Source organism: Daldinia decipiens (genome assembly GCF_022478715.1).
Source record: "Daldinia decipiens strain CBS 113046 unplaced genomic scaffold F4813scaffold_1, whole genome shotgun sequence".
Classification (NCBI taxonomy): Eukaryota; Fungi; Ascomycota; class Sordariomycetes; order Xylariales; family Hypoxylaceae; genus Daldinia; species Daldinia decipiens.
This window is the reverse complement of record NW_026054544.1, coordinates 1,425,663-1,445,923: the sequence shown is the minus strand read 5'-3', so window position 1 is coordinate 1,445,923 and position 20,261 is coordinate 1,425,663. Positions and strand designations below refer to the sequence as shown.

The 20,261-nt window shown below is 47.3% G+C and overlaps 3 protein-coding genes across 3 annotated transcripts; 2 read left to right on the top strand and 1 right to left on the bottom strand.

Moving 5' to 3' along the window:
• Positions 1-258: 258 nt before the first annotated feature.
• F4813DRAFT_15823 (uncharacterized protein) lies at positions 259-12,368 on the bottom strand. Its single transcript, XM_049239044.1, has 4 exons — positions 12,221-12,368; positions 11,949-12,106; positions 1,220-11,896; positions 259-1,165 (listed from the first exon to the last, which is right to left on the bottom strand). Exons 1-4 carry the CDS (start codon positions 12,273-12,275, stop codon positions 479-481), a joined length of 11,577 nt encoding a protein of 3,858 aa, XP_049104936.1. The 5' UTR covers positions 12,276-12,368; the 3' UTR covers positions 259-478.
• Positions 12,369-13,015: 647 nt separating this feature from the next.
• F4813DRAFT_342524 (BtrG-like protein) lies at positions 13,016-14,573 on the top strand. Its single transcript, XM_049241426.1, has 4 exons — positions 13,016-13,394; positions 13,450-13,457; positions 13,516-13,628; positions 13,759-14,573. Exons 1-4 carry the CDS (start codon positions 13,361-13,363, stop codon positions 14,141-14,143), a joined length of 540 nt encoding a protein of 179 aa, XP_049104935.1. The 5' UTR covers positions 13,016-13,360; the 3' UTR covers positions 14,144-14,573.
• Positions 14,574-18,272: 3,699 nt separating this feature from the next.
• On the top strand, positions 18,273-19,814 carry F4813DRAFT_15769 (uncharacterized protein). The gene has a single exon (XM_049239040.1). The coding sequence runs from the start codon at positions 18,373-18,375 to the stop codon at positions 19,435-19,437; it is 1,065 nt and encodes a 354-aa protein (XP_049104934.1). The 5' UTR covers positions 18,273-18,372; the 3' UTR covers positions 19,438-19,814.
• The last annotated feature ends 447 nt before the right edge of the window (positions 19,815-20,261 follow it).

Below are 20,261 nucleotides of genomic sequence, written 5' to 3'. Positions count from 1 at the left end.
CTTATTGTATATCTAACATGGAATTCTCACAAGAATTAATTAATGGATGATACTTAATAAACTAGCATGAGAAAGACAAATCCTAGAAAGAACAGTCCTACGTAGTTCCAAGTGTGCCTAAACTATGTCTAGCATATATATATATATATATATCATAAAGTAAAGCGGATTAATCACAATAAACAAGTATCATAAAACTAACGCATTATAATTCAAGTTGAACTAAGCGCATAACCCTAAATATGAGTGATAATTTTGCCTTTGATCCCTAATGTCGACCGTCTAACCTGATACCAAGTAAGTCCGTGCCGTAACCCCCCAGCCTAGCCCGTGATGCTGTCTCGGACCCGGTCCCTTAACGCCTTGCTGCAAAATAGCCTCGCAATTCCATGATCCCTTAGTGCAAAACAGAAAAGAAATGATAGAAAACAGTACCAGATCCCCTATTCTGGGACGACAACATATACAACGAAGTATATTAAAGGTAGGGCATCCAGAGAGCGTCGCACTGGGCCAGATTCATAGGGTTGACGGCCCGGGCGATGAGATCGATGACCGTCTGGTTTGCCGGTAAGTTGCCAACTGGGCTCTGGGCGAGGCTAACGGCGCGCTTAACGATCATATCGCAGTTGGTCTGGACTGTTTCGCGCAGTTGGTTTTCGTTGAGATGGACGGTCCGGTGACTGCTAGTGAACCAGAATATCACCTCATCCCGAACAAAGAGCGTAAGCGCGTGCTCTAGTTCAAATTCAGGTTCGGTTAGGCAGCGCGCGATAGCCATAATCGAGCAGCTGAAAATACCCTCGGTGGCTAGAGGGCCCATCAGGGTCTGCAGGTTGGGAGTGAGACGGAAAGGTACGGGTTCTGGATTGTGGAAGAAGGGCTTTCCGGGTGCCATGAACGACATTACCTCGGAGCCCCAGATCTTTCCAGAGCCGCGGGCTATGTGCATCTTGTGAGGATACCTATTAGTACTGTAAAGGATATATGTCATGAATGTGAGTGCCGAGAGTTGGTACGAGAATCGGCGTCGGAAAAGCCAGAATTCGGAGAACTCGGGAAAGATGCTCTGGAAGTATTCCAGCACGGCAGTACGAGGTACCCATTTCTCCTGAATGGCCGTGAATACTTCAAGACGTGCCGTGGCAGTTTGCTCGGGAGGTTTCTGAATCGTATTGTTAGCGACTTTCGATACTTGAATTTGACGAGAAAAACTTACAGATCCCTTAGGCTCAATCAAACCTCTCAGTCTTTCCATGGTAAACATGACGGGCTCATCCTTGGGCATACTATTGCGCCGACAATGATCTTCATAAATGCCCTGGAGCGTGATGTAAGATGGGTCATCTTGCACAATCCTGATATGAGGAGCAAGAGGGACCACCAAGGGCACTGTAAACTGTAAGTCTCGACGGCGACTTTCCTTCTTCTTGGCGAGTGTCTGGTTTAAGTGTCGGAATAGTTGGAGAATCCTCTCCTCTCGTCGGCAATGTCGCGCCGCAGGATGTTGTACCGCAAACGAGTGAATGCTACCGTCGTGACCACGAATCTTCAAGCGCCGATGGGAGCCACCAATGCCCCGAACAAGTTCCACGTTGGGAAGGAAGCGATCTATACGAATGAAATCCTGGTTTTTATCCTTGTGCTGTAAGTACTGCCCGGGTACCTCGACATCATCGAATTTCAGGTAGCGGAACTCGCTCAAGTGGCGCGAATACGTCTCCAGGTACGCCCTTGGATTTCTACGATCAAGCTTCTCTTCAAACTTATCCCGCCACTTGCGAAGTTTGTGGATATACTCGTACATTGTTGGCCTCACTTGAACAAAGTCTGCCTCGAAGGACTTTTTGATATGCGCCGGGAGGATCGTTTCGGCGAAGCGGGTGATATTGGTCTCCGTACCTGATGGTAGCTTCACATCCCTGGCGTACGAAGCAGGCATTCTACTGACATACGCTAGACCATCGTTCAAAAGAGCTATGATCAGGCGATAAGCATCCTCATCGGGGGGGCATTTGAAGTATTTTTGGATCTGGTCTACCATGGTCTCCATGGAAAGAGCAAGAAGAGGGAACGCTGTTTTCAGAACAGACATAATCTCCTCTGTGAGTTCCCAAGGCGGCCGTTTCTGTGCCGGACCCGAGGCACCATCCTTCCCAGTCGACTGTTGCTCCGCGTTACCTGCTTGCGTAGCGTTGGCTACCCCGTTAGCATCGGTGGCCTCCGGCTTCGCTTGAAGGCTGCTTTCGCCGTTCGAAGTTGCGGGTCTAGAAGACGATTCTGCCTTCATCTGGGGATTTTCCTGCTTGCTAAGCAACGGCGAAGTGCTCGGCTTCCCACTAGATGCTGTCGATTGTGCTCGTTGTCGTGCCTTCTCCTTGGCTTCCTGGTTCTTCTTGATGGCAAGCATATCTTCGCGGTTTGTCCTTAATTGGAAATACAAGGACTGAGGGTACGCCTTGGCTATTTTCAGAAGAATCGCATGGACTTTGGGTGCCTCCTTATGGGCCATGCCAGTTAGAAGCTGTGGTATAAATGTGATCCAATACCAAACGGGAGTTTCTCCCTTATAATCATCGAAACCGGCAGCGATGGTTCCATTCGAGTCATCCAAGCTTAGGAGCCAGAGGATACGCGCGATCAGTTTCCGTGCCTTACCGCTCTTATAGCTACCAATAGCTTGTAGGTACGAAGTTAGGGCTTGTCTAGCAGAATTCAAATCCTTGGGGTCCTCTTTAAACTTGCGGTCGTTGAAGTAGCCCCATTCAGCCCAAGCTTTAGCTTTGCCAATATCGTAATACAATGCCGTACCGTAGGCTGCATCCGCGTCCTCTTTTTGGCTGAGCTTCTCCAGGAACATTCCCTTTAGAGTGAAGAATTCGGCCTTCTGTTGGTTGTTAAAGTAATTGAGGTTCGTATTATTAATAACATCCAGTCCACTTGAAAGCTCTGCAGGATTCTCGTAGTGGCACCGTGCCTGTTCCCTCAGTTTCAAGAAAGCTTCCTGAATCTCTATGTTGGGGAGAGTATAAATTCGACTGAGTTGGGCTATGCACACATCTGGCAAGTTGTGCTTGCGGGCAACATGGGCGAAACGGTTGATGATCCATGCCGTCTCGTGATAACCGCGGTACGCGAAGGAAGCACCATTAGCGCCTTGGCCCTGCTGGGGAAGAAGTTGAAGATACGTATTATTGATCAACCCAAAGATGTGTTGTCTCCAGGTGACCAAGTCTTGCCAATCGGTTATGTCATCCCAAATATTCGGTAGCCGGTCTCTCCAAGATCCGAGAAGAAGCTTCAACTCGCCGGACTTCACGTCCAAGTTCGTTTGGTTCGTATTCGCGAGGCTCTGACAGATGACGCTAGCATCATGGAGTTCGACAAGCTGTTGGAAATTGTGAAGTAAGGGAATATGAGCAGCGGTCAGACGTTTCGGAAGCTGGTGCCACTTTCTGATAGATAATTGTATTGCTTCATCACAGACGCGAGAAAAGTCCTGCCCAGTCTCCTGTTTGTTGTGGAATTTTAGCAAGGACATGAAGCTTTGGAAAAATGCTCGCCGGGCAGTCGGCGCATCCATAACACCCTTAATGACCATGTCTAGGCTGTCACGTTGTTCTTGGGTTTGCCACATATCAATACCTCGCCAAGCACATTCGAGTAGAAGATCTTGGAGATTTTCGTGCTTTGCGAAATCTTGCAATATATCCCACTGCTGCAGTTTCTGCGCACAAAGGACCCAGTGGTCTTCCCAGAGCATGTACTCTCCTTGGGAGAACGGAATGACGCCGGTTCGGGCTTTAATTTGAGCCGCTTCGTACATTTTTTGAGCCTTGTCCCACATGCCATTTTGTTCGTATGACAAGGCTGCGTTGGTCTCGACAAATTGACATCGCCGACGCCAAGTGCCGTAGAAAAGATCATCTTCTTTTAAGCTGGAATACAATTCAACCAATGCATCAAGATTGCTCTCCCGTACTTTAGACGAGTCCACATCTGGCTTGATAGCGGCATTCTCAAGTTGTACTAATGCTGTGTACCAAGCATCATAAGTCTTCGCTCCAAATTTAAGGATGTGTGGTGGAATCTTGCACTCTGGCCACGCCTTAGCAGCGCCTGCTAATAGGGTTTGCACCACATTTGGTCTTTTGTCGATTTGACGAGAGTGGAAGTCTTTCGAGAGAAGTACTACTAGAGCTTTCTCTAGATCCGTCTTCTCCTCTTTAGCAGTAGCAGACCAGAACATTGGAAATAGAGTAACCCAGACACTATGAGATAGGTTACTGTCGATGTGTTGAAGTTGTATAAGCGGTTCTATAATGTCCCGGACTTTTACATCACCTAGCTCGGCGACGAAGCGTCGGTGATTCGCCATGAAGATGTCATATTTATCATCAATCATCGCGGTAGGTTCTCTGGTATCCTTAGAGTAAACGCCAAAGATGAGAGACGCCGGAAGTGTCCGGAAATCTTCTTGGTGGAGTTGAACACTAGAATTCATCTCAACAGCGCCTAACAGGAGCTGAGTGGCTTGTGCCAGCCAGAAGGAATCGCCAAGGGTATCCCAGTTTTGAGAGCTTATGACATATGACAACCGAGTAGTTGCTGTTTTCGATAGGCTCTTGTCAAATATATTCAGAAATCGATTGCGCATTTCGACGTCCTGTGCTCGGGTTCCGATTAAGAAAGCATGCTCCATCCGTACAGTGAGTTCCGTTCGTGCTATTTTCGGATCCTCGTAGATACGGATTACCAATTCTAAGAACTTCCCCAACATTGTCGTATCGCTCCTATGTTCAAAGGTTAACATTTTATGAAGTACTGCCGTCTTTTCTTTAAGCGTCGGCCACGTCCCTTCGGACCGAAAGACCCAACCTTCTACCATATCGAGTATTTTTTCGCAAAGCGGAATATGTTGTGACTTCTCAACCAGAGTCGCCAGAACGCTCAAGAAGGGCCGTCGGTGATCGCCGAGTATCTCCATGCGCATTGCAGTTACTTGGATCGCCTTGATCATCAAATCAGTCTGGATATTGAGGTCATACGGCGATAACTCTCCGGGTTGAGCATTTGGATCTTGAGGTCGTGCAGCGCCCATATTCATCTGCTGGTGCGTAGCCACACTTGTATAGTGTTGGACGTGTTCCCTAGCAAGCTTCGTCTGCAATGCCTTCATTAAGGAAACGATATGCTGATCAATGACCGAGGGTTTGCGTTGGCCTAGAGACCATAGGATATTGACGCCCGATACATAGTTGGAACTTGCTAGAGACTCCGTCGCGACAGTAGACAGGAAGGTGATTATTTCCGAAATGGGAGCTTCGGGTTCGCCTTCAGCATCCGCATCCTCCATAGGTACATCCTCTGGTATAGCATCAAGGATCCGCTGAATTGTAGACTTGACGTCGCGCCCATCGTCATATTTCTTATCTGCCAGATGGAGACAATCCTGCAGCTCAGGATTTTCCGACTTGAGACATTTCTCAATAACTTTTTGGATTGACGGCATGTTTCTCAGTATCCAGTCGTCAGGCTTGAAATTGAGAATGATCCGCACCACCTGGAGAGTATTGATGATGTTGGTTATGAACTTTTCGTCGTAATTCTCCTTATCTGAAGGATCTGCCGCGAGGAGCTTGGTGGTTCTCTCGCTAGCTAGGACAACATCGGTGATAGTCGGGAATAAATCAACGTCAAGGTCGGCCCAATATCGCGGTTGTAACAGATTATAAAGGAGCGCCATTGCCTTCTTACATAACTCCGTAGACTGAGACGGGAGAGCAGGTCCGGATGTTAGAGCTGCATCTCTGGGCTTCGCCGAGGGCAACTGATACCTCTCATTTAGCTGCGCAATAAATTCGATCAAGTACTTGACCATCTTATGGCGGTAGCCGGCAGGGATTTGAAACTCGGCCCTATCGACTTGAGCAACTTGTCGAACCGCTGGTGGCGAGGAACTCATTTTGTCGCTGTCTAATTTCCGCTTTCTAGAATTGGGCGATTCCGACAGAACCCTTTCGGAATCGCTAGGTTTGCCATCTACTCTCCTCTCCTCCCATTGCCAGATTAGCCACATCATATTTAAGGCAAGTCTCTTACTCTCCGTCGAAGATGACACGAAAGGCGACACTTTTCGGAGTGACGTGATAATAAGAAGGGCAAATTTGTCTCGGGATTCATAGAATAGATCAGGATGCCGGACGAGGAAGTGAAATATACTTGTCATCTGCTGGACATTTTGACCCTCTTCGGCCAAGATGCGGCGCGGCGCCATAGCCCAGACCGCGTTGCGGTCTCCAGTACCGCGATCACTTTGTACTGCCGTACAACGCAGGGGAAGAACAGGAGCCATTAATTCGAGAGCCTGGGTGACTAGAGCACGTCCCTCATTCTGATTCGTCCTCAGTAATGAATAGTATACCTGCGTGACGATCTTTGGGGGTGTCTCGTAATGCGCAATGAAATAGCCGATTACAACATAGGCAGCGTGCTTGTTGATAACATCTTCTAGTCTTATGTAGGTCCATCCAAACTTGATAATATCCTTCCTGGCATCTTGGAGGATGGCATAATGATATTTGACTAACATCGCAGAGAGTTGGAGGACTTCCATTCTCGTATGATCGATACCAGGTTGTCCCAGATCTTCCTGGGGTTCTCCAGGGTTGACTTTCCATATCTTGACATTAATAGACTCGATGACTGTTCGATCGACCAACCTCTGGGCTCTCGGCTGATGCCAATGTCGCATGACATCCATAGCAATAATCGGGTTGACGACGTTACGAAGTAGGAAGCATTTGGTCTTCTGTGTGGAACTTTTTCCAGCGTAAATATCGAGACAACGGAGCACAACGGCCTTCCAGTAGTCAATAGAATCGCTACAGATAACATGCTTGTAGAGGAAGTTAAACAAGGATGGTGTAGCACGCAACTCTTCGGAAGTGACAGAATCCACCAGGCTAAAGAGAGCATCTAAATCTTTTGGATTCAGAGACAGAGCCTTAGTGAAGATACCCATTAGTTGCTCCGCCGCTTGGTCAGCAGGAAGTCGTAGGTTAGGCGACAAGCTATTCGTCCGTAAGTGGAGCTCTAAATCTTTGCCAACTTGTCTCAACCACAAAATCGTGTCCTTCCGCTCCAGCCAACCTCGCGTGTTAGGATGTTGGCTCAACGATTCGAGAACATTGATAGTGTTTACGACCGCTATGAATCTCGTATCTTTGCCAGCATTGACGACTTGGGCACAAGCCGATATTAACCCATCAATGTTGGCAGCGGCGTGCTCTCTTAGGGGCTTGCTCTCTGGATCTAGGAGAACTTGGGCCAAGAATCGACCATACTTTAAGTCTTCCGACTTGCTCACCAATAAATTCCACACCTCGGCCGGGTATCGATTGAGATACTTATATAATGGCGCCCGGAAAGAACTGTGGTGAGTTCGGCGCAATTTCTCCTCGAGGTCCAAGCAGGTGTCAATCAGTCGTTCCTTGAACTGCTCTGCAGCAGGTGGTAGAAGATGGAATATGTTGAAAACAGCTGCGACTACCTTCATCTGATTATTCTGTTCAAAGAACGTGAACGAGATCTGCTGTAAAAGGTTTGGATCTGCAAGGACCTTAATATGGTCCAATAATCTTGCACCAATTTCTACCTTGAAATAAGTAGTCAGAAGCCGAAGAAGCCTTGCAAGATTGTCCAGCCCATGAGTGCTCAGCCGTTTAGGATCTTGAAGGTTAGCCAAGACAGGCCTAAGTCCTTGCTGCAGCAAATCCTTGGGCAATTTGTTGGTCTGAGAAAGGACGGCCTTTAAAGAATCGTTCGCCGCTTCAATAGTAGGCTTAGATTCCGAATACAGGCATTTGAAGAACACTGAGACAATCTTGGTGCGTGTCGGGTTATTTTGGCCCTTCTGGAACTCATCAAATCCCATTGCTTTGCTTAAGAGCTTGATGCAAGAAACCCGAAGATTCACAATAGATTCGTGCGTCCGGAACTCGGCGTGCTTGCCGGCTAAGGACTCGTCAGTAGCATCAGCTAAAGCCAGCGACTCCATAAGTAGCCGATTTAGATTATCATCAAAGGCAACAAAGTCGGACTTAAGGCTCATATAATAAGCAATTGCGTCAATATACCCTATTTGGGTGGAAAACGGCAACGCCCGTAGAGGCTTAGCATAGATGGGCTGCAATAACCGGTCCTTATACGGTTGTAGAAGCTCCCATATTTCTACCTTAGTTGCATTGGCAATAATCTCCAGTGACCGCCTAGCAGTCCCTCGAACGTGCTTGTTCATGTGGGATAGCTCGTCGTTGAAGAGAACGCAGATCTGCGCTAATCGCGAATGCTTGGGATGTGGTTGGCCTGGTGGTGCAGGAGTGGGTAACACATCTTCCTTCTTCGCATTTGTCGTGATCCGTCTCAATAGAGATTCGAGCGTACTTTGAGCCGAGTTCCTTGTCTTCTCTGGTAAGTCCTGCGGCATGTCCTTAATCGCATACATCAAAGCTCGTATGAAATCCATTTGCTTCGACACGACCCATAAGTCACCAAGATCGATCTCCACCAGAAGATACTTGATACCAAGCGTGCCACCAGTCTTTGTGTACCACTCTTCTTCGTTGCAAGCATGACAGAAAGTCCTGCTAAGATGGCTGAAGAATGCTAGTCGACCAGCATGGATTTCAGATCCAAAAATGGTCGCAGTAGAGTCGTACACTGCGCGAATCGCCCGAAAAGCAGTATCACGTACATCAGGTAGGTCGGACGCAAGTGACTCAACAATAGCATCCGCAAGAACTCTAGTGTCGATGTATAAGGGTCCCTCTCCTGCTTGTACATCGAATAGGCTCATCTCCTTTTTGATATCCGCAAGCCCTCGCCCGATTTCAATGATGGTGAAATGTCGGCAAAGGTTCATCAGGAATATATCAGCCTCTTCCCGAAACTCGGGAATAGATTCCGCATACATGATAGCCTTGATAAGGCGCTTCGTAATGTCGTCCTGCTCATCTTTTTTGGCGACAGAGCGCTCGCGATCCGATGCGTTAAATATTGCGAAATCCGCTGCCGGCTTCCGGGCGAGGAGGTCTTGGGCCTGAAGACGAACCAATCGGGGTAAGTCTTCGGGAAGATGATCGATACCAACTCGTAATTTCAATTGGGCCTTGATGAACTGCAGTGCTTGCTTCTTGTAGTATCCATCATATTGTCTGGCCGAGTTGGCCTTGGAGGGTTTCGGAATTTCCATCAATTTACGGATGGCAACGTCGATCCCAAGTTCAGCCGGAAATGCACGATCCCGTTTAGATCCTATAAGACGTAGATCGAAGCTTGAAGGGTCATCGGCGTACTTCTGATATTCGACGGGGAATGCCTCTGACATAAATTTTCGGTTTCTACCACCTAGTTTCCCAAGTATGCGCATCGTCGTGTGGGCATGGAAATGGCTGTAGGGATGGGGCTTGAGATGTTCGAAAAGCGCATTCATCAAATCCTCTATCACAGGCGCCATAATAGGATCTAGATAATCCGCCGTAAGGTTATCGACGCAGAGTTCCAACGTGCGCAAGCCCTGGCCCACGAGATCTGTCCCGGCCCTAAGAGCAACAACCAAAGGTCGCATCAAGAAGCTCAAGTGCGGCAACAGGTTGCTAAGACGTGCCGGTACCGTAAGGCAGAGCTCAACGTACAAATCTCGCTCCGTAGGTTTACGGGCAGCCATGAGTAAAGTATTAAGCACGTCAAGCAACATTTCCAGGAGAGGCAATATCTGTTTGTAAAGGTGCTCGAACTTACCGCCACCGATACTCCTGAACAGGGAACGTAGAAGTAAGAAATAGTTCATGGGTTCCTCGGCTTTAGTAGACAACTCGATTGATTTCGTGACTATATCCACAACATGGGGAAGCAGGACCTGCTCGTTCTGATTCGCAAAAAGAGTCACCGCCATGAATGCGAGCTTGAATAGTCGCAGGAGGATTGATGATCTTTTTACGTCGGCCGAACCCACTTCGTCAATATGCTCCATCAGAAACTTTAGAAGCATACCACAGAAACTTGGCGATGTAGCCTCGCTTGCTAAGAAGAACTGGGGGATATGTAGGAGGGCGGTATGCTCGAAGATCATTTCGTAGAGGCGAGGGATCTCCTGTTGGAATACTTCGTGGAACGTAGCCGGGTCAATGCAGTGGAAAACTGTAGCAAATGTCTCTAGAAGGTCTTTCTCTTCCTTACTACTAGATACCATGTAGAAATTCGCCATGTACTCCACCGGGGAAGCATACTGAGCCTCGGCAGTGGGTTTCTCAATTTCGTAGTAGCGGAAGACGTAGGCACCTTCGCGGAAAAGTTTGATGATAACCTTGACCTCTTCCGCGGAAAATCCGTACGATACTTCCTGCCAGTGCTGGGGTGCGTTCTTGGGATCGATTTGGATGCTTGCATTACAAGTCCTCAGCTGGTAAAAAGTGTTCTTCAGCCCGTTCATAAGATTTTTGAACAAGAACTTGTTGTCTGCTACGGGATCTGTGCCACGGTCACGAGGGTTCGACGTCTTGATCGGCATTGCCGTGAAGATATCTGTCTCATCCCACTCAGGATGGTGTTCCTTATCCGCGAGATATGTATCAGGAACCTGATCAGCAGCCTGCTGAGCGTAAAGCTTGGAGAGCTTAACAGCATTGGGGTACTGTCTGTTCATTGCGGCGAATTTGTCACCAATAGCATTGAGAATCATGAGCAAATAATGCCTCGCGTCGACTTTATTCTGCATCTTGGCTATGCACTCCGCCATATTCAACAACAATTTGGCACTCATGGTCTGAAAACTCGTACCAGGGAAATTGTCCTGCAAATTCTTAGTGTACACCTCAACCGTCTTTCGAATCTGTTCCGGTGATAGTGATTCGCGAACATGGTGTATCAAGTCGGCTAGCATGCTATACGCTAATGGTCTCAATGTGTCGTAAACCGTGAGCCCATCGCCAATTAATGTCTTCTCTTCCAGGAGCTCGTCAATTTTTGGAAGGAAGATCTTCCGAAAGTTGAAGTTTATAATATGGCGAATCGCAACCAGCAGCTCCTTCCGGGCGGCTGATTTTTCCCTTGGGCAGTCTCTAAGCAATCGAACGACAATCTCGGGTAAGGTTGGTAAGAAATCAGCCAGTTGACTAGAGTATTGGCGCAGTAGATAGGCTAAGAAACTCATGGTCTTTACTTGAGCTGTAATAAACTCTCCAAACGCCACCCGGTTTCTGATATTCGGGCTCACCCCAGCAAACACAGTACCTCTCGCCCTCGCTTCAGCATGAGCCTGTTCCTGGGCCTTGGCCTGGAGACACAGGACAGCCTTAATTAAGGGGACAAAGGCCTTCACGTTCTGTTGGATGATGTTCCTGTACGTCTGGAAGACGGATACAACAATGATGGGGCACTCTGAAAGAACCTTGAACGACTGCATTCCTTTTAGCAAAGGCCGACTCTGCTGCTGGGCATCTTGAGCCAAGTCATTCACAGAGGCGACTGGCGATCCCGGCCGCGGCGACTGGAAGTTTGTTTGGGTACTACCAGGTGTCGATGGCTGACCCGACGCATTGAACGGAATGGCCGTACTGTCAAGCTGTTCCCTCACAACTTTCTCCATCTGCTCGAAAAGTTCCTGGATTAAGTCCAGAAACGGCTGAACCTTCCCATGGAGAACCTTTGGCTGATGCCTCATTATATCCGATATTATTTTCACACATAGTGTGGCATTATCTTCGTTATCATTCCGAACTAAGGTCATTAATATATCAACGATCTCTTCTGCATACGGCTCGAAGGGTTCCGGCGAAGTTTGTGTTTGGTGGGTGGGTAGTCGGTGGAGGATCTCGAGGACGCAATTCCGGAGTTTCTAGATAGTAAGTTTAGCTAGAGTTAGCTACGTAAAGGCCGGTATAGCATACCTGCTCCGGGGATGTGCTTTGGAATAAGCATGGTCCTCTGAGGATAAGGATGAACAGCGGCATCATCCGCTTAAGAAATACGGCATAGTGAGGGCCATTGGTGTAATGATCCAAGCTGTCTCGCAACGTAGTAGCAGCTTCGAGTTTCAATTTAGGCTCTACAAAATCAGAAAGATTAGCTATACCAAACAAGCACGATGGGTATAAATAACAGCTAATCAAGCAGGACGAGTATTATCAGTGATAGCATAGATGATAGCATAGACGCATACCAGTTTCATGGGTCGTCAGCCTCTTGACGATATCCTCAAGCCCTGTTCCCGACATGGCTCCGGCCCCCGCATGCGCGTGTATAACCCGGGGTTTACCATATAATATTCATAGGAAGTAATTTTCGGATTGGCAATTACGAACACCGCTTTATCTACGGGAAGGTATTCGGGGAGGAGCGCCTCGTACTCTGCGCTTCCGGGATGCCACGCGATAGCTCGATGCGACGCAGATGCAAGGTTAGTTAGTAAACGTTGTGTACGGAACACGGCAACGTAATAGAACGCGAAGAAATCCGTTTCGTAATTTTTACGCCTGCACGAGGAGAGAATCGAATGTATTGAGGGGGTATCATGAAACGACTAGAAAAATTGTATAGAAAAAAGGACGCGCGCAAGGCTGAGTTGAGTGATGCTCGAGAAAAGCTTAAAAAGTTGAAGCGGCGCGAAAAGACAGGCGAAAGGTCATTGAGAGGTGGGCGCGACGGTTGCCGAATTGTACATTTACAACGCTAGGCCTTATTGATTTTCCGATAGCTCCAGAATGAAGCTTTGCCATTGGTTCAAACGTCAGCACCAGCTCGAGAGCTAACAGGGATAACAGGTGCTTTGACCAATCATAGATATCCTTTATTCTTATCGATAGACACAATGGTAAGGATGAGGTACATAGCTCGGGTTATTAGCTGCCAAGTCCCGAACTGCCTTATCTTCATTGAGACTCTGGAGTAGCCTTTAGCTTGCTTCGACCTCTAAGACATTAAATTATTGGATGCATCCGAATGTGTCTTAAATAACGATCGCATGTAAGTAAGTAAATGATTTTAGTAAAGGTTTTAGCCTATTTGAATTTTCGAATCTGTAGGAAGATACGGTTATCTCTCCTTGGAGATAAGTCCTAAACACCGTATATCGGGTCTCAATACCCCCGCATGAATCATTAGGTACATGTGTTAGAGTTGTCCTTATAGAAAACCAAGGTTCTACTCACTTTAATAGTTTTGATTTTTGACTTATGCTCAGCACCGGTACTCCTAGATCTTATGCTCGTCTCCTCCAAGTTAGCCATACTTAGCTAGTGCTCTCCATACTATACTCAACAAGAAAAATAAAGCGACTTGTATGCCCAAATATTAAGTAGCAATGTCGGACCGCACGCACGCGGCGTTTTTCTATGGTGAGCTTCATATCTAACCTCTGTCCACTAGAATGCCAGTATTAATAATTGCTAGGCACGCTGGTGAAACTCCCTTCCCCAAGGGCATCTGAAAATCGTCTATTTACTTACAAATATCCAGATGGCCGCTGAGGTCTTCTTCACGGTCTGTTATAGGTTTTCCACAGAAAACGTGGCGCTCTTAAAGAGCCTTCATGATTTCAAGCCAGCCATATTACATGGTTATTGCCGGCGGTAAGTCGAGAATCAGGACATCATTTTGTTGGACATTAAGGCCCCAAACCGCCCGAACGCCTATACTGCCTTGTAATATAACGGCATCAACCTACTATCCACAGCTTATGGCTAACACTTACCTCCATAGTCGAGTTCAATTTGCAGACTATCCGGGAATTACGCCGGACCCAAATCATGAGGTCAGAGGGATGTACGTGACCGGCCTAACAGACGCCAATATGTTCCATCTCGACGCCTTCGAAGGAAGCGAGTATGATCGTAAAACGGTCAAGGCCCGTTTACTTTCAAAAGTCGGCGACGATAAAGGACAGGGCAACGTCGAGGGCGAGGAAGTCGAGTGCGAAGTATACGTCTTCAAGCATCCTAATCAACTAGAGGATCGCGAGTGGGACTTCGAAGAGTTCCGGACGCAGAAGATGAAAAAGTGGACAAGAGAAGATTATGGCTTCGAAGAGAGCGACCATTTCGCTCCTCAAGACGTCAAGGACGATGAAAAGGCGGTTGCTGTTTGAAGGTTAACAGGACCCCAAGCGTTGCAAAGCTCATCATCAATCAGCTCCTATCTTGATTTCGAGGACAACAAAGAATGGCGGTCGAGTTGAAATTACCGTCAGAATGCATAAGGGCTAATGCGGCAATATCTTCATAACGTCTTTTTTCGCTAGACCATTGTTCGTCTAATAGATATGCAACGTTACTAATTCGACCTTTCTTTTCTTGAAATGACTTAGCTGTAGGGATTCTCAATCTCTCAACTTTGCCTAGACCTTGCTGTTGGTAAGCCTGTAAGGTAGGTAAGCCTTGCAGAATTAGCAGCTACACAATAATCGATTAGACGTTGGCACCAGAGTGGATCAATCAATCGATATTCCAGGATGGAGAACTATTTGCAGCAGTACATACATAGTATACTAGGTTAGATAGGCATGGTGATGATGCATCTCATACTTGCTTAGCATAGACCCACCAGGAAGGTTGGTTTGGTTGTGGTTCTCTCGTGGCTAAATCCAGTGCGTCCGTCAATCAAAAAATAGAATGGTGCATATTACGCTAATGTACATTTCGGGTAATGTTATATGATCTTTTTGAAGCGAAATTCGGCTGAGCAAAGCTGAGGAGCCGCATGCATAGCATAGCTGTGTTTGAGGCGGCCAATCGTCAATAAACATGGAACTACCAAGGAGAATCGAAGATTCATCTAACTGCCATTTTTGATTGTTTCAGTCAATTGTTAACGAGATCCGATCACAGTATTGAGTATATCGTCTCAACATATCGAGCATGAAACTAGTTTCAACATGTTGACACCAGTTCCTTCAGCACAACAGCTGACGGGAACACAACAAGCGGCACGTAACACAATTCTCGAAGGTCTGGTCTGTGTCGTATTTATTACCACCACCAACAAGCCAAATAACCACATTCTTACATGCCTAGGTACCTACCTAAGCATCCAACGGTAATGCCCTTGGCATCTCATCTCCACAGTTATCCGATGAGATATGGCGTACCTTATTTTGATGCCAAGAAAACCGTCAAGATTACATCCTAGGTTAGAATGTTTCCCTCTATTTTTATCCGCTAGGATCCCAAATAGGCAGCTTAAGATGCTTGATTTCTCCCCTTCGATATTGCATGAACTACTGTTATGTAAAATGCTTCTAGAGTGGAGATATCTATCAAGCCATGGAAGCACAGCCTTGCGTCCCCAGATACCTAACCTAAGGCATTCATGGAAAAAAGGATCGCATCAGAAACAGCATCGTTAGAATGAAAACAAAAAGGCGGGCGGAATGGCGGGATGACCTTGTTTAGAAATGCTGAGTTGGCGTCAGTCTGCAGCTCACATGCGGTAAGCCATTGGCAAATTGAAGATGACACTCAGTAAGGAGGCGGCCTAGTCATTTTTTACTAGCTGACAGTCGAGACGGAGTGTCGGTGATGACTACCTACAAACTATGTACTGGTCTATGCTCGAAGCCGAGGCGCCTTCTTCCGGTCGATTGGGCCGGTGGATCGGTAAATACGACCGGAGCACACTTCAATTAGGTAGGCAGCACCAAGCGGAGACGTGAAGCATGCGGCGTAGTTAGCGCTGCACGTAAGAAATCTGAACTTAGAAAACAGCTGCAGTGGCTAGTATCGAATTAATAGGGCTGATTTTGGGGTCGTCACTTTAGACGACATACCTACCTAGGTTAGGTTACCCAGGTGTGCATAGAAATAATACCATTGGCTTAGGCAGCCGATAGTTAGTTAGCTTGAACAAAGCTTAATTTTTTATTTGTGTGTGCTCTCGTGAAGGGTTACAAGCGGCATGATGCGATCGTCCACGCGAGATAGGCTACAAGCAAGATCATCAGAATACTATAGGCAATTAGGCGTCTCGAGTCCCACATTGCAACCCTCCTTAAAGAATTCAGAGCCGGTTGAAACCAGTGCGGTTTCACCTTTTCAATCAGCCTGGCGGGGGCGGAGGTTTAACCTCTTGCTAAAATGCCTAGTGCAAGCCTAGGCGCAGGGGAGGGAACCATTACAGGCTTAAAAGCTCTCTGTAGGCCTCCAGGGGATCAGCCTAACCCCTGTTCCTGAGCTATGAGTGGCCAGTGCTTGGATCTCTCGGCGCGACCCAGCTGGAATTCTAGAGGCTGGAAGATTCTTGACATACGACTAAACGTCAAAAATTCCCCTAATTCTACTTGCCTATCACGAACGATCTTTTCGGCTCATGTGCAGCCGGGCAAGTCTTTCGCCTTCCCCCCTGAATCCTGGTCATAAATATCTCCTGACGATCGCGACCGGCTTTTTCGCTCGTAAGTAGGTACGTAAATGAAATAATGCGGTTTACCTCCTAATATCATTACGAATTGCCTCCTCGTATTCAAGTACTAGAAAAGTTCCACGCAGAGAGGATCAAGTCCCAAGTGTAAGGGTAAAGCAAGGGTCTTAGGTTGCGCCACGCTCCCGTAATTGGCTGCCAAGTTGTCCGAATCGGGCAAGTAGATTTAGTAACTAGGCGATTTGATTGGCTGCACGACATTCAGCCTAACAGACCTTGGGAAAACCCTTACCTTCCTCATTGAAGCAAAATGGTAGGTTAGGTACCTATTCTAATATTCTGAAACTTATGGAGAGTCGAGGGAGAGTCGAGGTCTGCGCCGTCACTAATTCCTTACTTGCATTCTATTTTCATTCCTGACTTGCTGCCTATGTACGGCGTAGAAAAACTAAAACTAAAACTTCAGTTTTGTTGGAATTAATTAGGTAGTTAATTCTTCCGGAACAATGTTACCAACGTATTTCAATGCAAAGCGCGTATGCGGCTGCAGCTGACTTATCATTGCTGGAGTAATGAGAGGACAAACGGGATACAGTTCAAGTTTGTTTGCAAAGCCAAACATTTTCTAGTCATACGTACAATAAATCGGAACAACAATGACCTCATATCTGAATTAAAGATAACAAATAAACCGTAACTCGGCAAGACCAAAACCAAAGAAAAAAAATATAAACGCGATTTTTCTGAAGTGCCCTTATTCTGTCCACTCAGAGCAATGTTTGGTCACAGTTTAAGCCAAGACGAAACAATTGAAAAGAGCCGTCTGCCAGTAGTTGATGTTACTAGGGTCCTTACCGGGACCAATCGCTGCATCCGAAGACCTTATCCCCGTTTGCATCCCCTGCCATCTAGCCCTCCCTATTCCCCCCTGTTCGCCCTTCTTCAACACCACGCTTCGAAACCCACGACAGTGACGGGTATGGCTGAGCTTTACTGGCTACGTTCCATCGGTGCCCTGAGTTGTGGGGTTGTCGATCTACTCTTGACTCTGCGCCTCGAGTGGATCTCATCCTATGGTACCTTAGGTACTATGTATGTATGTATGTAGTAAGGACAGTAGGGAATCAGCTGGTAGGGAATAAGCGTGATAATGGAAAGTGGATAGGGGAGAATGAACCATGTAGAAGCTATGCAGACCTGTTAACCCATGTTAGTCATGTTCTACTCAATTCCTCCTAGATCCAATCATTTTCCTCCTGCCTTTTTGTTCCTGCATCTTACACCAACTCACCAACTTACCAACCCACCAACTCACTCACTCATTGACTTACTGCATTCGTTCTTTTTTGCCCTCCGCCATCATCGTGCATACTCACTTGCCGCCTTCCATTCTTTTTGCCCATCCTTCGAGAGTATAAGAATCTCTACAAATCGCCCAAGTCGATTGTTTTGTTTCCTCTCTCATCATCACGCCAGCGGCAACAATTTGATATCTTTTCAGTCTTTCCTTCATTTTCAAACATCTTCGTTTCCAATCGCCTGGAGCATTACCTTCCTTTGAGTTTTACTCGCGAAGAATTATCTTGATCGATCTCACTCTCTCAACCATCGTCCCTGATTTTACCTTTGTTCCCTTAGTCGAACAAAGTACCAACAAGGTCAGTAGCCAATTGTCACACTTTTCTCCTTTCTCTGGCACTACAAACGCATTGTTCGACTACGAGCTACTCGTCTCGACTCGAAAGAGCTATTCGAGAACTATATCTTTTCGCAACAACGTCTTTGTATCCCCCAGTCAAAGGCATCAAGGCCATTGATGTTATTATCTGCCAATGATCTGAAAACTAACTTATAAACATTCAGTTCAAGCAACTTTCAGACTCTTCAGTCAACGACCAGATCGATTTTTTACTTCACTAAATCTGCAGGAACCAGATTTCATCATTTCATCAAACAGTCAAAATGTCTTACTCTAAGAAGATTGCCGCCATCGCCGGTTTCTTTGCCGGTGTCAATGCCCACATGGTCATGACCAGCCCCGCTCCCTTCAACCCTACTGCTCTCAGCAACGCCCCCCTTGCGCCTGATGGAAGCGACTTCCCTTGCAAGCTCACCGGCGCCTACACCGCTTCCGGTGGCGAAGTGAACAGCTACGCCCTTGGCTCCCAGCAGAAGCTTGCCTTCAAGGGCTCAGCCGTCCACGGTGGTGGCTCTTGCCAGGTCTCCATCACCTACGATGAGAACCCAACCAAGGACAGTGTCTGGAAGGTCATCCACTCTATCGAGGGTGGCTGCCCTGCCCGTGACACTCCCGGTAACCTCCCTGCCGACAGCGCTGACTTCGCTGATCCCTACACCTACGACTACACCATCCCCTCCAACATCCCTGCCGGAAAGGCTACCATTGCCTGGACTTGGCTCAACAAGATCGGTAACCGTGAATTTTACATGAACTGCGGTGCTCTCGAGCTCACCGGTGCAGGTGGTGACAAGGCCAACTTCGACAAGCTCCCTGACATGCTTGTCTTGAACATCATGGGCAAACCTAGCACCATCGAAGGTAGTGACTACAAGTTCGAGAACCCCGGCGACTCTGTCGAAGACAACACCGTTGCTGGCTCCGTTGCCACTTGCGGTACTGGTGGTTGCACTGCCGGTGACAGCGCCCCCGCTGCTCCTGCTGCTCCTGCTGATCCCTCTAACGGCGGTTCTTTCGTCACTCAGCCTGCCACCTCTGCCCCTACTCAAGCTCCTGCCGCTCCCGCCGCTCCCGCCGCTTCCTCCGCTCCTGCTGCTCCTGCCGCCCCTGCCGCTCCCGCTGCCGGCTCCGGCTCCGCTCAGTCCGGTGCTTGCAGCCCCGAGGGTACCTTCAACTGCATGGGCTCCAGCTACCAGCAGTGCGCTGCCGGCAGCTGGTCCGTCAGCATGCCCATGGCTGCTGGCACCATTTGCACTGGTGGCCAGGGAGCTACCCTCAGCATCGCCGCCGCCGGCCGCAAGCGCTCCGGCCGCGCTTTCCGCGCGTAAATTTTCTCTCATCATCACATACATTCTTGAGAGCGGTCTCACGGTGTTATAATGACGGTCCGGATTCCTTCTATTTCTCTCTAGAGAATCTAACGACGGGTTGTTATGACTGGATACAACAAAACTTTTTCTCTCGGGGTTGTATTCTATTCAATATTTGGGGCTATCACGACTAGGGAGCGGGCTGCATACTTTTTCACTTCATCTTTCCATCTCGGTGCATTCACATTCTTCTTCTTCTTCACGACACTATTTTAGCATTTTAGACTTTTCGATGTAACATTAGCCATTTCTCTGTACATAGGTACCACGTTTTTGCCGTACAAAAAATCAATACAGGCGCTGATCCATATATACCTGAGCCATGCTTGAGCGAGTGATTTGTGAACTTTGGAATGTTTGACTGTGGTTCTAGATTTCTTAGACCTTCGATAGTAGAAACTTCTCTAATTATAGAATTTTAGGTCGCTTAAATATAGTGTTAGTCCATCTTGTATTTTCTATAACTATGGCAAAGCATTAAGTGATGTGAATTTCTTACTGTTACGACCCTGTATTTAGGAAACCCCCGTTTAATATCGTACGTCTTTCCATAGACCGAAGCAATATATAGTTCAATTTATTTGTAACGATGTAGCGGCCATCCCTTATTATGTAATGTTTTCGATTTATGCGTATGTCGTAAATACAGTCATAGGGGATTGTGAATAGGAAGAGATTAAGGTTAGGGTTAAGGTTTCCGGCTCGTGGATCTTGAAGTGTGAAATAAAGACACAACCTCTTTAGAACAAGGGACAAGGTTGACTACAAAGACCACTTAGACA

What these genes read in the sequence shown, in the direction of transcription:
- F4813DRAFT_15769 (XM_049239040.1), top strand. Translation starts at nt 18,373, where the DNA reads ATGTCTTACTCTAAGAAGATTGCCGCCATCGCCGGTTTCTTTGCCGGT.
- F4813DRAFT_342524 (XM_049241426.1), top strand. Translation starts at nt 13,361, where the DNA reads ATGTCGGACCGCACGCACGCGGCGTTTTTCTATG. An exon ending in TTACATGGTTATTGCCGGCG is followed by an intron (nt 13,629 to 13,758) that starts GTAAGTCGAGAA and finishes TTACCTCCATAG; the next exon opens with TCGAGTTCAATTTGCAGACT.
- F4813DRAFT_15823 (XM_049239044.1), bottom strand. Translation starts at nt 12,275, where the DNA reads ATGTCGGGAACAGGGCTTGAGGATATCGTCAAGAGGCTGACGACCCAT. An exon ending in GCTGACGACCCATGAAACTG is followed by an intron (nt 12,107 to 12,220) that starts GTATGCGTCTAT and finishes CTGATTTTGTAG; the next exon opens with AGCCTAAATTGAAACTCGAA. An exon ending in TGATTGAGCCTAAGGGATCT is followed by an intron (nt 1,166 to 1,219) that starts GTAAGTTTTTCT and finishes AATACGATTCAG; the next exon opens with AAACCTCCCGAGCAAACTGC.